This window comes from Numida meleagris, chromosome 3 (genome assembly GCF_002078875.1).
Source record: "Numida meleagris isolate 19003 breed g44 Domestic line chromosome 3, NumMel1.0, whole genome shotgun sequence".
NCBI classification, from domain to species: Eukaryota; Metazoa; Chordata; class Aves; order Galliformes; family Numididae; genus Numida; species Numida meleagris.
Genome location: NC_034411.1, coordinates 26,134,182 through 26,148,141, shown reverse-complemented (window position 1 = coordinate 26,148,141; position 13,960 = coordinate 26,134,182). Strand labels below are relative to the sequence as shown.

The 13,960-nt window shown below is 39.3% G+C and overlaps 1 protein-coding gene across 3 annotated transcripts in view; it reads left to right on the top strand.

The window, feature by feature from the left end:
* Positions 302-13,960, top strand: part of SRBD1 (S1 RNA binding domain 1) — a 123,616-nt gene continuing 109,957 nt past the window's right edge. Inside the window, exons 1-9 of one of the 3 annotated variants that reach the window (XM_021391613.1) lie at positions 302-449; positions 1,331-1,489; positions 5,767-5,967; positions 6,727-6,809; positions 7,325-7,490; positions 8,539-8,898; positions 10,471-10,637; positions 11,638-11,755; positions 11,902-12,040. In XM_021391613.1, the coding sequence (XP_021247288.1) occupies positions 6,727-6,809; positions 7,325-7,490; positions 8,539-8,898; positions 10,471-10,637; positions 11,638-11,755; positions 11,902-12,040 (1,033 nt within the window). In that variant the 5' untranslated portion in view covers positions 302-449; positions 1,331-1,489; positions 5,767-5,967. Of the gene's footprint in view, positions 450-1,330; positions 1,490-5,766; positions 5,968-6,726; positions 6,810-7,324; positions 7,491-8,538; positions 8,899-9,824; positions 9,968-10,470; positions 10,638-11,637; positions 11,756-11,901; positions 12,041-13,960 lie in introns of those variants that run through there. The other 2 variants (XM_021391614.1, XM_021391615.1) reach the window with 2 other exon arrangements.

The window sequence follows — 13,960 nt, the reverse complement described above, 5'->3', positions numbered from 1 at the left end:
TAAGGGACAAGGTTTAGTGGGCAATATTGTTGGTAGGTGGGCAGTTGGACTAGATGATCTCAGAGGTCTTTTCCAGCCTTACTGATGCTGTGATTCAGGCTCATGACTGCCAGCACCCTGAAAGCAGCTACTCCGAACCCCGATCCCCCTACTCGGCCCCCGGGCCCTACCCAAGCCCTGCAGCGCCATAGGAACCGGCCACCAGCGCCCCCTAACGGCGGCGGACCCTAAGTGGCGGCGCGGACCCAATGGACATGGCTTGCGGGGCCGCCACCCCGGCGGCCGCGGGCACCGCGAAGGCGGAGCGGAGGGCGGGGCCCGCAGCCTTCCCGCCCCACTCGCTGCCCGCTTCCTGTAACGCGGCGCGGTCGCCGCTTCCTGCTCCTCCCCGTGGCGCGGCCGGCTCCGCCGCGGCGGCCCTGGCGGCCCTTTCAAACGCGGCAGCAGGGGTAAAGTCTGGGGGCGCCGCCCGCCTTGCGGGGCGCTGGGCCGCGGGAAGGAGCAGGGCAGGGCTGCCGGCGGCAGCGGAGAGCAGCCCGTGTGCCCCGGAGGCCGCGCTGGCTCCGGAGGGTTCTCTTTTGTTCCGCCCTTCGGGTCTCCCGAAGGGGAGATGCGGCCCCGCCGGCAGCGTGCCACGGAGCGGGAGGTGGTTCCGGGGTAGGGAGCTGGGCTCCGATTGCATAGCGGCCATGTGGAGCCTGGTCGCGTCCCTGGGCCCTGAGCGGTGGTGCGGTGCTCGTGGATGACAGAGCACCAGCAGTGCTTTGCTCACAGCTCGCTGGGACTTGGCGTACGGTAACACGGCACGGTCACATTTTCTGTGATCGTTGCCAAAGGGAAGAGGTGTACGGCTTCGTTGTCCTTCAGGAAATAAGGCATCCCCTTAAACTAAAGTGATCGGGATTGCTGCGTTATGGCTGCTTTGCTGGGTTGGAGGGAGCCGCTAACACGCTGTCGGCTGCTGTCCTGAGCCACAACCGCCTCCCCCCCCCACACACACACCTTGCTTGGGCTAGTGTCACCTGCTTGTAGGTCGTCTGATAAGCACACGGAGTTGCTCACGCATCCCCTCCGAGGCACCTCTCCCAGTTCAAAGACAGCACTGTCTTATGCCCTTGTCCCTCCTGTCCCGGGGATTGATTCCTCACATCCAGAGGGATAGGTCTGGGTGAACTGTGCTTCCTTAGGATGTAGCCTTGACATGTTGCCATTTTGGTGATACTTCTGTTGCATCCCCTAGCAGTCATGCACCTTTTCTTTTATGATTAGTAGGACTGTTTTCTGTACGTGTGCGCCTTATGTTTGTCTCTCTCTGGCTTTAACTTTCCAGGTAACCCTGGAGCCCCCCCAGCGTGCATCTGATCCCTTTCCCAAGTAGCCTTGACTGACCTTGTGCAGGGAAAAAAAAGTCCTTGGAAATCTGCTGCGCCAGCTCTGCTGCGCAGAACGCCTGGGAGTTCTCCAAGGTTTTGGCCTCAGGAAGATCACTGTAAGTTGAGTTTATGTTTGATATACAATGTAGTCGTTAAAGGTGACGAAAACCTTGTGGTGCGTAATTTCAGTATGATTCCTTAGCATTGGTCTATGCCACATTTTCTCCTCTTTGTTGCTCGACTGTATGTTCACCCTGTGATTTCATCTTAGTTTTAGCATGCAGTGGAGGTGCCTTAAAACGATGAGAAAATCCAACTGTTAAAGCCTTCATAGGGTTGTCAGAGTGGGCTTTGCTGCTGCTAATAATGATCTGAAATCCGCTTGTCATGTGAGATTTGTAGTGCTTTTTCTGTCCTGCTCCAGATGCTTGGTGTTAGAATAAGCTGTTGTTTGGCTAGGAGTATGTGCTTTAAGCTAATGTGTAAGATGTTATTATCCTTGCATTTTCTTCATGTTACAAAACTGGAGGCAGCAGAAGCTTCCTGCATAAACAGGTTTCCTTTCTGGAAGAGACGTGTTATTTTGAATTAAAGCTTTTGAAGTTTCAGTGTTCTTTTCTGCTGGAGAAGATCTTTTTTTCACAGTTACTGGAATAAAATTCCAAGTGTATGTTTGGCTTCTTGTAGTTTTGTTTTGTTTTTATTTCATAACTATTGTACCTTCAGGTAGAAAAACTTTGGCTTGTAAGGTGCAGCTGCCTTTTGTTGTCTTTGGTCTTTGTATAGATCTTCACATCTATATTTCTCTTTCTCTTTATGAGGTGCTTATGTCACTTCATGTAGTAAGGCTGTGAGATGTAAGACTACCGTGATGATGTTTGCTTGGTCATGCTTCAGAGAGAGAATATTTTCTACAACTCTTTTCCCTAGTGTGCACAGTAGAAGGTATCAGAGTCTATTAGTGTCAGTGGAGTAATTTCTGATTTTGAAAGTTGTAGCTCTAACAGTTGAACTACACAGCCTTGTAGTAGTGGTGGGTTTTGTTGGCATTTTTTTAAAATGGTGATTTTTTTTTTTTTTAGAGAGGCTCTTTCATCTGATTTTAATTATTAGGAGTTTAAAATCTTTTACAAGTAGTTGCTTATGCCACCTGGATTCACATTTGATAAAATTAACTTTTAACAGGCTGTATCTTTGCATGAATAGAGAGAATGGAAAGAATATCATCCCTTTAAAGTTTCTGAATGAAACTTGGGTTGCTCTTTAACAAAATAAGGCCCTTATAGCCTTAGTCTGCTTCTACTCTACAGGCTGCCTACAACTCTAATTTAAAAACAAAGCAGTAATTACTTCCTCGCTATATGTTTTGTGCAAATTGATACTAAGTTTCTGTAGAGTGGGGCATACTAAGAGCTATGCTGTCACTTCTCTTTGTTTCTGGTATACCCCAACACTGAACTACACTAGCCTTATTTTGAAGAGTTAGTTGTTAGACTGGGAGAAGCTACCTATTTACAGCTGTCAGGATAACTGATACATTGTGGAGAGAATAGAGGTGGTGGGAACAAGAGAACTGACAACAAAAGTGTTTGGAGAGTGACCTGGGAAATACGTTTATCTACACTAGCAGTCATTTAAATAGATGAGAAGGAAATGGGTAAGCAGAAGAATGTTGATTTCCTTGAATGGGGAGTGAAGGTTCTGAGGTATGATTTCAGCATGTTGCCAAGAAGATTGCGCAGGGACAGATCTGAAATGAAATCGGTTGGATGCTAAAGTATTTGTGCAAGGCAGAAGTTTCTGGCTCTTAACAACCATCTCACCTACAGTATTTTACTTAAGAGCTCTTTTTCTCAGGGAAGAGCATTTTTAATTACCACAAAACTTCTGACAAGCACATAAAATAACTAAAAATAATATGCTAGCAAATGTCACTTGGAGGTTTTCTGGCTTCAGCTGCTAGGGAGAGCTGCTAGGACTGAGCTGTAGGAGTTCAATACGCTGAATGGCAGGCCAGTGATATGCTACACAGTGCGGTTAACTTGTTGTTTGCCTTGCTGGATACTTCCTGTGGGTGCTGAGTATGAGAGACACCAGGAATCCAGGCACTGCCAGCACCTGCCATAAAGTATAGCAACACTGAACAGAGGCTCAGGTAGGGGGGAAAAAACATTTGTTCTGACTTCTCTCTGGCATAAATTCATTGCTCTTCATTTTTCAAGAGGTCAGCCATGTAATTGGCTCTTCTGCTTTTTTGATTTGGGCAAAGAACATGTTTCTATGTAAGCTGTAGTTTCTTTCCTGAGGTAGAAACAGCCCTCGCTTAGCTGGAGGCTACAGAGAGGGAAGTGATGAAGGCAGTTTCGCCCCTGAGGTTGGTCTAACCAGAGAATACGATAATAGACGAGAGGCCAACATCATGCTGTCTTGATTCCAGTATGCTGTGGGGTGAGTGAAGCTCTTCCTAACTGGCTCAGCATTTGGTACAGAAACTTTTTTTGATTGTCTTGGGAAGTCTACTTCATGGAACACAGAGAATCATGTCCAAGTATTAATGGAGAATAGAATAGGCAGTAGGTTATGAGTGCTTTGTTGTCTAGTCTATGCAGTGAGAATTTTAGGTACCCTTGTGAAGCGTATCTGTGTTTATTTCTTGAGTCTTCTTGTCTCACTTTGCATACAAAAAAAGCTTAAGCTTAAAAAAGAGTAAAATAAAATTGTTCATTATCACCAGTGGCATTTAGACTCATTGCTTTTTCATCTTCCCTGCCTCCCTCTGCAGTGAATCACAGAAGGACTGTTTTTCTTAGTCATTAACTGTGGGTGTTAGCACACTCTAGTGCAGGCAGCTTAGGAGTAAAATTTAGCAGACAGCTGTCTGACAATTTGGAATTCAAGTACGTTTGTAGACTTAAATTAAAAAAAAAAATGATTCTATGTAACTAAAAAGAAAATATGTAGCAATGGTAAGATTCTTTTTCTAGGAACATAGTTGGGTGTAAACATTTACTAGAAGAGGAGTTGGCTTTTACTGGACCTCACCTCACCTTGAAGTATCCCAACTTTTTCCTTGGTGATACCCCATGCTCTGGTACCCTTGATGTTCACTCAGCATTACTTTGAACTGTAGAGTTCTATAATTCCATTTAGCTTCTGGCCATGGCTTGTCTATTTCACTGAGAGTAATTTAGAAAAAAGTGTTGTGCTTTGTATTTGCAACTTACACTTAAAAGTAATCTGGACTAAGGTATGTACAAACACCTTCAGGGACAAGTTACTGCTCTTCTCAAGAAAATGTAATAGATAAACTGAACTTTTTACTATTAATTAAATATTATTAATCTATCTGTGGCCAGTCCCATCTCACTACATGTATTTAAGAACAGGCACATTACTGATGAGTGGGATGGAGGACAGTTTCTGTGCTGATTTCTCCAGCTTTGTGAAGGACTGCAGCAAACGGGGAAAAAAAAAGTCAAATTACTTTGTAAATGGAAAATTCAGGAGATCAAAAGCAAAAAAAAGAAACCATTAAATTGTTACATAAGAACTTAACTTTATTACTTATCACTTTCTATTCTATTTCATGCTTTCCTATGCCATTTTTTTATTTGCTGTATTTTTTCTGCTTTATTTGGTGTGTTGGATGAAGATTTATGCATGTAGGAGCAAATACTAATCTGTTTATGAAAAATGTGGAAAATGTCTGACTTCATAAAAAAGGGAGCTCTTCTCTTGTTCCTGTGCTCACACCAAGAGTTAAAGACTTCAGTGGCAGGAAGTAGAGTTAAATGTATAGAATAAACTTTAGTTTTGCCCTCCCCCAAGTAGTTTTACTACTTGCTTAGTGTAGAACATAGATATTGAGATATTTAGACACCTGGCTCTTGGCCACTTGAGGTGATTGGGAATTACTAGCAGACAAAAGGAAATCCAAATGAGTCTTTTCTTTTACTGGGTCTTTTGAGTAAGCTCAAAACGATTAAGGTAATGTGTGCTGAGTGACCAAAACTTGCAGGGAAGTCAAGAAAGCTGTGTTATCTAAGGGGAATGCTCACCTCAGGTTTGTTCTTTTTTCCTTCCTATGGTGAATGAGTGATCATGAAGTAGTTGTTTTGACTGTTTAAAAACTGGTTACTGCCTTCAAAAATTGCCTAGAACACCACAAAACACTAGTGGGATCAGCAGAAAATGCTTGACTGATAGTGGTATTTAATCTAGTGTATTCTGGTGAATACCAAATTTGAAAATGGAAGTAACTGTGAAATTTGACCATTTTAAAAAGTGTCCCTGTGCCTGCAAAATCAGAAATCCATCTGACTAATGTGTTACTTAATTCTAGAAATCTCAGTTTTGCAAACATGAATAATGTTTTTGGTTCTCCCATTCACAGATTAAAATACAATATAAAATGGAAACATTATTTCCATGCTCCTGAGGCAACAGGAAGAAATGTGTAATTAATTCAGGACTATGCTAATTATCATTCAGCTGTGAAGAGCAAAGGAAAAGGGAGTAGAGAGTGTCTGGGTGAAGTTGCCAGGTGTCTCAGAACTCTAGGTGAAGAAGTGAAGTCAGCAGGGAAGCTAATAAGGTAATTAAGTAACTTTTTATGTGTTCTTTGGAGGTTTGTCTTCCTGTGATAGAGCTGTGTTCTGACCATTCACCTAATAGGATTTCGGTCAATGAAACAGCACCGGAGTGTTGACCTGTTGTTGCCCGTGATATTCACTACATGCTTGCATGTTGCAAGCAGGCAATAGCTAGTGCTATTTGATGTAGGCCTCCAATAGTTCTTCTGCTGTGGTGCTGACAGCTGTCACTTAAGTAACTTAATTCTGGAACTGCTTTATGAAGAATACAAGCAACTTTTGTTTTTAATATGCACATAAGCAGCAACTCGTCTTTAAAGATGAAATTCAAGATCTCAATGGAAAATCTTCTAATACTGTTCACATCAAAACCATATGCTAGCTCACATTATTGGATCTTATTTTTATTGTTTCTTAGAAGGCTGATGGAGGCAGGACTGGCACAGTACGTAATGCACAGTAATACGTCTCAGAACCAATATTCATTTTGCTAGGGTAGCTTTACATGCAACTGGAATAATTATCTCCAATTGAGAAAAATAATTTAGTGCTGGTTTGTTTACTGGCTAAGTTGAAATGATAGTTGGGTGTCTGCTGCTGTGGCCTAAATTTTTGGTTACTATGAAATGTGAACTTATTCTGGAGAAGATTTTTGATTGGTGAAGATGTTGTAAGGACACACTTGGAAGGGAATTAAAGGGCTGAATAAGAGGCTAACTTCAATCAAATGTTTGATTTCTCTCTTCTCCACTCTATTTCAGATGACATCTCTACCAAGGAGGGTGAAATCTGAAGCCAAAGCCCCTACATCAGAAGTTGATGAACTACCCTCATTTCTTAATTCGTAAGATTACTGCTTTCTTAGGTTGTGGGGTTTTTTTGTGTATGTTGTCATTTATACATTATATATATATTCTTTGGTATTTATTTTTTGGCATATATGTTAGAACAATTGTCTTCTTAGATTTGTACTAAGCTTGAGTGGTAGCATAAGAATAGCACTCAGTTTCTGGGAAGTTAGATAAAAGTTTTAATTCATAAAACTTCTGTTCATTTGTAAAACACAAATTACTTCTTCTGTTTTGACTTTACAGTGATGATAGGGTGAAACTGAATTGCCAGTTGTCCAAACAGAATCAAATGTGTATGCATGTCAGTGACCGGCTTTAAGAAAACTTGACAAATTGTTCCAGCCACGAACTCTGCAATACAGTTGAAGACGTGTGTTCTTTGTGTCTGCCTGCTTTCTGTTCACTTTTCCTGTTCACTTCCTTTAATGTCAGAAAACACCCAGACCAGCTTTCTTATGTTCTTTTTATTCATCCAACTAACAATATTGTTTACTATTTTGTTTTTCAGGAGCTCTGAATCAGAGGAGGAAGAAGAGGAATGGGAGCCAAAAAGCAAAACTGCCAAGAGACCTCGGTTGCCAAAGAAAAATGAGGCAAAACCTAAAAAAATTGCTGCTCCACGGTCAGGAGTAGCTGGGAAGAAAGTCAAGAAGATAGCAATAAAAGAGGAAATGGTGAGTGTCTATCTGTAAGCAAGAGACATTTAATCTCCTTGGAGGGTAAATAACAACCAGAATTTTTCTGACTCTGATTCTCTTGATTGCCTGACTGAATGATCAGATATCCGATTCCACTTTTACTTTGAACATTAAGTGTATACAAACATGGCTTTCTTGTGTATTTGTGTTCCAAATCTAAAGGCTTGTCCTTTAAAATTTTGGCCAACGGTTATTGACTTGGTTTTCCATGAAAATCTCTTTCAACAACAGAAATAAATAAAAACCTCTGTTCTTTCTGTAACAAAAACTAAACATTGTAATGTCTCTGGTTTCTGTCTTGCACCTTTGATGTCTTCTACATTTTTACCAGCTCAGTGCCACAATAAAAAAAAGCCCTGTACTTAAGTTTCTTTGCATGGTTGTTCAATTCAATAAGGATAGATGTATATTATGATAAATATAAGATACATTGCTATCAGAAGTTAGCTACTATTGTCAAAGATTAATACGAGGGGTTAGATTAGGTCATGGCAGAAACCAGTCCTTCTAATTTATATATTAATGTTACTGAATGTTTTGACATATGTGATGTATTGAGAAACACGTTCTTGGACTCTTAAAATCTCTTGGGAAACTGAGGAATGAACACGTGGCTTGTTTGAGAAGTATCTTAGCAGACCAAACCTTAGTTCCGGTTCCTGTTCTGCACCCTGTATTCTATTGGAAGTGAGCTTCCCTTCCATGCTGTTCCCAGTTTTGTTCGGATTAGTGGAGGTAACCATTGTAGGTCACTACCTTCTGAGGGAGAGTCCTGAATAAATCTTTCCAGGATAGTTAAGTTTGATCTTTCAAATCATGGCTCTGTTTGGTATGTTTTTCCTTTCATTTCTTCCTCACAAGATATATTTCATGTTACTTGATGTCTAGCTTGACATTTCCATGCCAGACAGAGACATCGCTGGAGAAAATGTCTGGTTTCAAGTTTTCTATGGTTTTAACTGAAAAGTTGTTGAGTTAGTTTACATCAGTCAATGCATAATACAGTTTCACATCTTCTTGGTAGGATGTATCATTGCCTATTGCTTCTGCAGAAGATAATAAGGTACAACTTCAAAAGCCTAAGGAAGAAGATGCAGGCACTAAATTGAAAACTTTAAAGCAAATGCCACTACTGCCTAAAAAACCTGAAGTAAATCCATTCAAAGGAATGAACGTAAGGAGTTTAGAGTGTGATGAAAAACCTTCAACGAGTGCTCCTGTAGAAAATCAAGTGAAACATGAGAAATCTGAGGAGGATTTTGCATTTGATGAACCACCTTTAAAAAAGATGAAATCAGCTACATCTCCTGAAGGAAAGCCAGTAAAAAATCTAGGAGGCAACAAAGTAAAAGAAGAATATGAAATGAACTGGGATATTGTACAGGTATGAATCTTTTCCTTTTTTGAAGTGTCAATGTTACTGTTTCCTACATAATTTGAATTTACTATCTAACATACAATTTGAATCCTCTTGGCATCAATTGGAATATCAGAGTCATTGTGCTGTGAAGTACTCACTTAACCTCTGATTAAATTGTCTTTTGACACTTATCAACCAACATTTAAAAGTGTATTATAACTTAAAAGTTCAAACCTTAACATTTTTCTAACATCTATGACTTATGCAGTCCTTTGTACAAAGCTTGCCTGTAATAGTTACCTGCACATTTTTTTCTTATCAGCACATGTTGTGGTTGGTTGTTGGTTTTTTTTGTTTGTTTGGTAGATGCAGTCAATCGAACCTTGCGCAGGAATGCGTGCTGAAAGATATGGGATTTCAGAATTTAAGATTAGTTAGTGTGGGGCATTATTGTAAAGGTTCACCTGAGAGTGTATTTCAATTTGCGTTACCATGAAGGAGTTATTAATAGAATTCATAGAATCATTAAGGCTGGAAAAGACCTTTAAGATGATCAAGTTGAATCGTCAACCCCTCTCCACCATGCCCACTAAACCATGTCCCTAAGTGCCACATGTACGCATTTCTTGAACACCTCCAGGGACTGTGACTCCACCACTTCAATGGGCAGCCTGTTCCAATGCCTCAACTCTCTGAGCAGAAATTTTTCCTAATATCCAACCTGAACCTCCCCTGGTGTAACTTAAGGCCATTACTTCTCATCATATTGGTCGTTATCTGGGAGAAGAGGCTGACCCCCCTGTTGTTACAACCACCTTTCAGACAGTTGTAGAGAGCTATAAGGTCTCCCCTGAGCCACCTCTTCTCCAGACTGAACAATCACAGTTCCCTCAGCTCCTTTTCTTGGAACAACAGTGACATCAAGGGAGATATCATCTTTGCTTTTGTAGGATGCTAACTTTGGAGCCATTCAAATAAAGACAGCTCTTGTTCTCGGAGACTGGCTATTGCTATGGAACGTTTTAATATGAGCTGCATGGGAATAGATTGGGTATATCCTATTCATCATACTCAGTACTACCTGCATAAAAAGGTAGAAAATTTGATTCATCTTGAAACCTGTAGTAATATCGTGCTAGTTTCTAACTATTGGCAGAATGGAATTAGGATCATCTTTGGGTTTCTTTTGCTTTGTTTAACTGTGAGATATATTGATGTTGGCTTAAAATGAAAAGTTTCAGGTTTTTTGAGTTGGATGGTTTGTTGTCTTAATGATTTTTTTATTTTTTTTTAATTAATTTATTTCTTTTAAATTCTGTTTCCAAGAGAGACTCCTTTTTACTTTTTCTTCCCCTTTTTTTGTAGTTACAAGGCTTTGGAACCACTGATTGCTACGTGTCTTTTTTTGAAGTACACTTTGTGGTGGTTGGGTGCATGGGGAGCCTGGCAACCTGTATTAGAGATGTCATTAGACCCTGCTGGTCAACATATCTGTCTGGATTTGGCTTAGAACTTGAGTAAGAGGCTGTTTAAAGTAATTTAACACCTTTTTAAAAATGTTTTTTGATTCATTTTATTGTTTTTTGCTTGTGGCAGGTTTTGTCAGAAAGAACAAATGTTGAGCCGTGGGTATGTGCAAACTTAATTCGCCTCTTTCAAGAAGAAAACACAATTCCTTTTATTGTTCGGTATCGAAAAGAGCTCATCAATAATCTGGAGGCTGATGCCTTGCGAGAAGTGCAGCAAACATTAGAAGAGCTACGGTAAGTAAGCTAATAAAGGGAGGTATCCGGGGAAGGAGGTGAGTAGGAAGCAGCCTGCTGCTGCTTCTGCGTCCCCTTCTTTTGACATTTTGTACACGCTGCAATTATGAAGGAATTAGTAAAGAAGAAATTTTAAAGCTGGGGTAACTATGCTTGGTGCCTTGTCTGTTTTTTTCTTTTTTTTTTTTTTTCCACTCTGAGTAACAAGGAATCTATCATTAGTTGTCAAAGAAAAAATAAGATGTTAATCTGCCTGGAATTTTAGTAGCTTACAGGTCCTGGAAATATGTAGTCCAACTAGATGTAAACAGTACCCCTTGAAAACAAACTCCTAAGAATCCCTCAACTCCCTGTTTGGAACAGCAAAGCTTCTAATGATGGATATTATTTGAGGTCATAGTGTACCAGAAGAGTTGGTTAAACTATCCTGGGCCATTGCGTTTGGATATACTCATACTCTGTGGATATCCTCTAGGAAAAGGTTCTTTCCAAAGAGGGAATGTGGCCTGAGTTAGTCTGAACAAGTTATTTAAATCATAACAATTTACTGTCTGCAGTAGGATAATGTCACAGGTACCTTATGAAATGTCTAAGAGCTTAAAATGCGGAACACTGCACTTCATGCTGTGGAACTATCTTGATACAAATTACAGCTGTTAATGCTCATTGACATGGATTTATTTTTGAATTTGTTATTTTTGACTTCAAAGCCACTAATCTTGCAAAAAAATGTTTATAGCTTTAATGTTGATGACTATTATTTGATTAATTTTCTTAAGGCTACCACAACATATTTTGCTACAATTTTGAATTAATTAGAGAAAGAGAGAAATAGTTAGGCTCTTTTTTTTTTTGAGTTGTCAAGTTTTGAAGATTAGCATGAGATTTAATCTTGAGGGTTTTCTGAGAGCTTCAGCAATGTACTAGACAAGGTCATAACGAAAAGCCATTTTAATCCACCATGAAATGTGACTGATAATATAAATCTCTTGTATTTTAGTACTGTTGCAAAGAAGACACATACAATGATACAGAAGTTGAAGAAGGAAGGGAAACTATCAGGATGCCTATTCACATCATTATTAAATTGCAGAACTTTGGAAGAATTGGACCATGTGGTCAGTATGCTAGTCTTTTTTTTTTTTAATCATCCTTAGTTTAAATATATTCTTGCATTACTAAGTAACACATAAAGTAATGCTAATAGCATGACTTAAATATTTCTTTGCCTTTTAGTAACTAGTGGTTTTTTTGTTTGTTTAAGACTACTCCTTATAAAACAGGGAGTAAAGGCACCAAAGCCCAGAGGGCCAAGCAGCTGGGATTAGAACCTGCAGCTCTTTCTCTCCTGCAGAGTCCTATGGAACTCAACCTCTTCTCTTATATTAGACCCAATACCAAAGGTAAGCACTTTGCTTCTATGAGCAGTGATATGCTAAACTTTTGGTAGTTTTTTATGAAGGGAATAATTGTCTCTAGGCTGTTGGAAGTTATGCAACTACTTTAAATTCCAGAGATCTTAGAGTCATAGAATTCTTAGAGTTGGAAGCAACCTTTAAATGTAATCTAGTCCAACTCCCTTGCAATGAACAGGGACTCCACAGCTCGATCAGGTTGCCCAGGGCCTGATCCAGCCTTGCCTTGAATGTCTCCAAGGATGGGGCATCAACCGCATCTCTGGGCAGCCAGTTTCAGTGCCTCATAACCATCACTGTAAAAGACTTTTTTGCATCTTTTAACAAGATGCAATAGAACTTAAACTTAGTGCCATAGCTCCCCAACCTTCCCTGTCTGTAATTTTTCTTGTAATGCAGGAGACAAAAGTCAGGGAGATATTATAGTCCAAGTCTGTATTTACTGTTAAGAGAGAGGAAGGTTACTTCATACCTGAGACCTGCCTGTGGTTCTGCTTGTACTTGAATGTCAACTGAAGTTTCAACACTGGTTGTATAATGAAGAGACTTATGCTCATACTGTTTACTAAAGTTAATTTAATCTATCAGAGTGTGTTTTAATAACACCTGATCGTAGTGACTTGGAATGAGCAGGAGAAATTTTGCTGTTGTATGACAGTACGGGTTAGAGAAAATTTTTAATCTCTGAAGTTTGAGCAGGAGCTAGAACAATCTGATTGCCGCATATATAGACTGCAGAATTGTTTCCTTGTGAATGCAGTTATAGGTGAATCTGTAGGGGGCAATCTCTGACAATAAAATATGGAAATTGTTGCAACCTTCTGTGTGGTGTTGAAGTGGAAGTGCTTTTCTTTTCCCTACCCTGACACTTGCTTTTTGAATTTGAACATAAAAGTCCTGAGCTTCCATGTGGGGCTGATTGACTCTTGTTACTTCAGTTGTTCTTCTATGTTATTTAATTATTGTTTATAAAATGTTCTCAACTTCACACTGAGAATCAGTTACCGGTTATTCTGATTACTTAGTTACTGTTTTTTAAAAAAAAAAAAATCATTGTTTCATAAAGCAGTATATTACAACCACGTATTTGGCTATTCTGAACTTTTCAAGAGCCAAAATAAAACCATCACGGTGAAAGTTCAAATAAATTATTTAGGGTGCATTTAGGAGAGTGTGCTGTTTGCGGCATAAACATTTCAATTTTTTTTAAGTCAGTATACCTATTTTCATTTTTGTGCTAAAAATAACATCGTTGGGTTTATATAATCGTTTTGAGTGGTGCATCAAAAACTATATGTGAGTATATATATACACAAAAACGGGATCACTTTTATCAACTTGTAAACTAGTTTGACAGCCAGCCTGTGTGCAGTTTGAGATCAGAGGGAATTTTTGTTAGAGGCATGAGTACTTCGTTGTGGAGAAAAGTTGTCATCAAATCTTTTAAGTTATGTTAAAAAAAAAAAAGTGGTTTAGAGAAGACAAATATTGAATTTTCTCAATCTGCTGTAACTCAGCAGTGAAAAGGATGCCTTCAGCTTCCTTTTGATTAAGAGTTCAGTAAAAATATTAGTTATCCGCTATGCAAATTTTTTAATGATATTATAGAATCTCTTTCTAGATACTTTTATGCTACCAGAAAGCAGTTACAAAATATGTGTTTTGTGGGAGACGGTTAATCCAGCATCTGCCAACTGTAGGGTTCTTGGGTTTTGTTCCGAAGCATTAGTTGCTGACCACTGCTAGAAATAGGATCATATAGATTGATTTTTAAAATACAAGATTTTAATTTTTATTCTTTTATTTATTTAACAATTTTATATAACAATTTTATTAATATAATTTATTTAACATATATTTTTAATATTTTATATATTTTAATATATTTTAATATTTTATATTTTAATA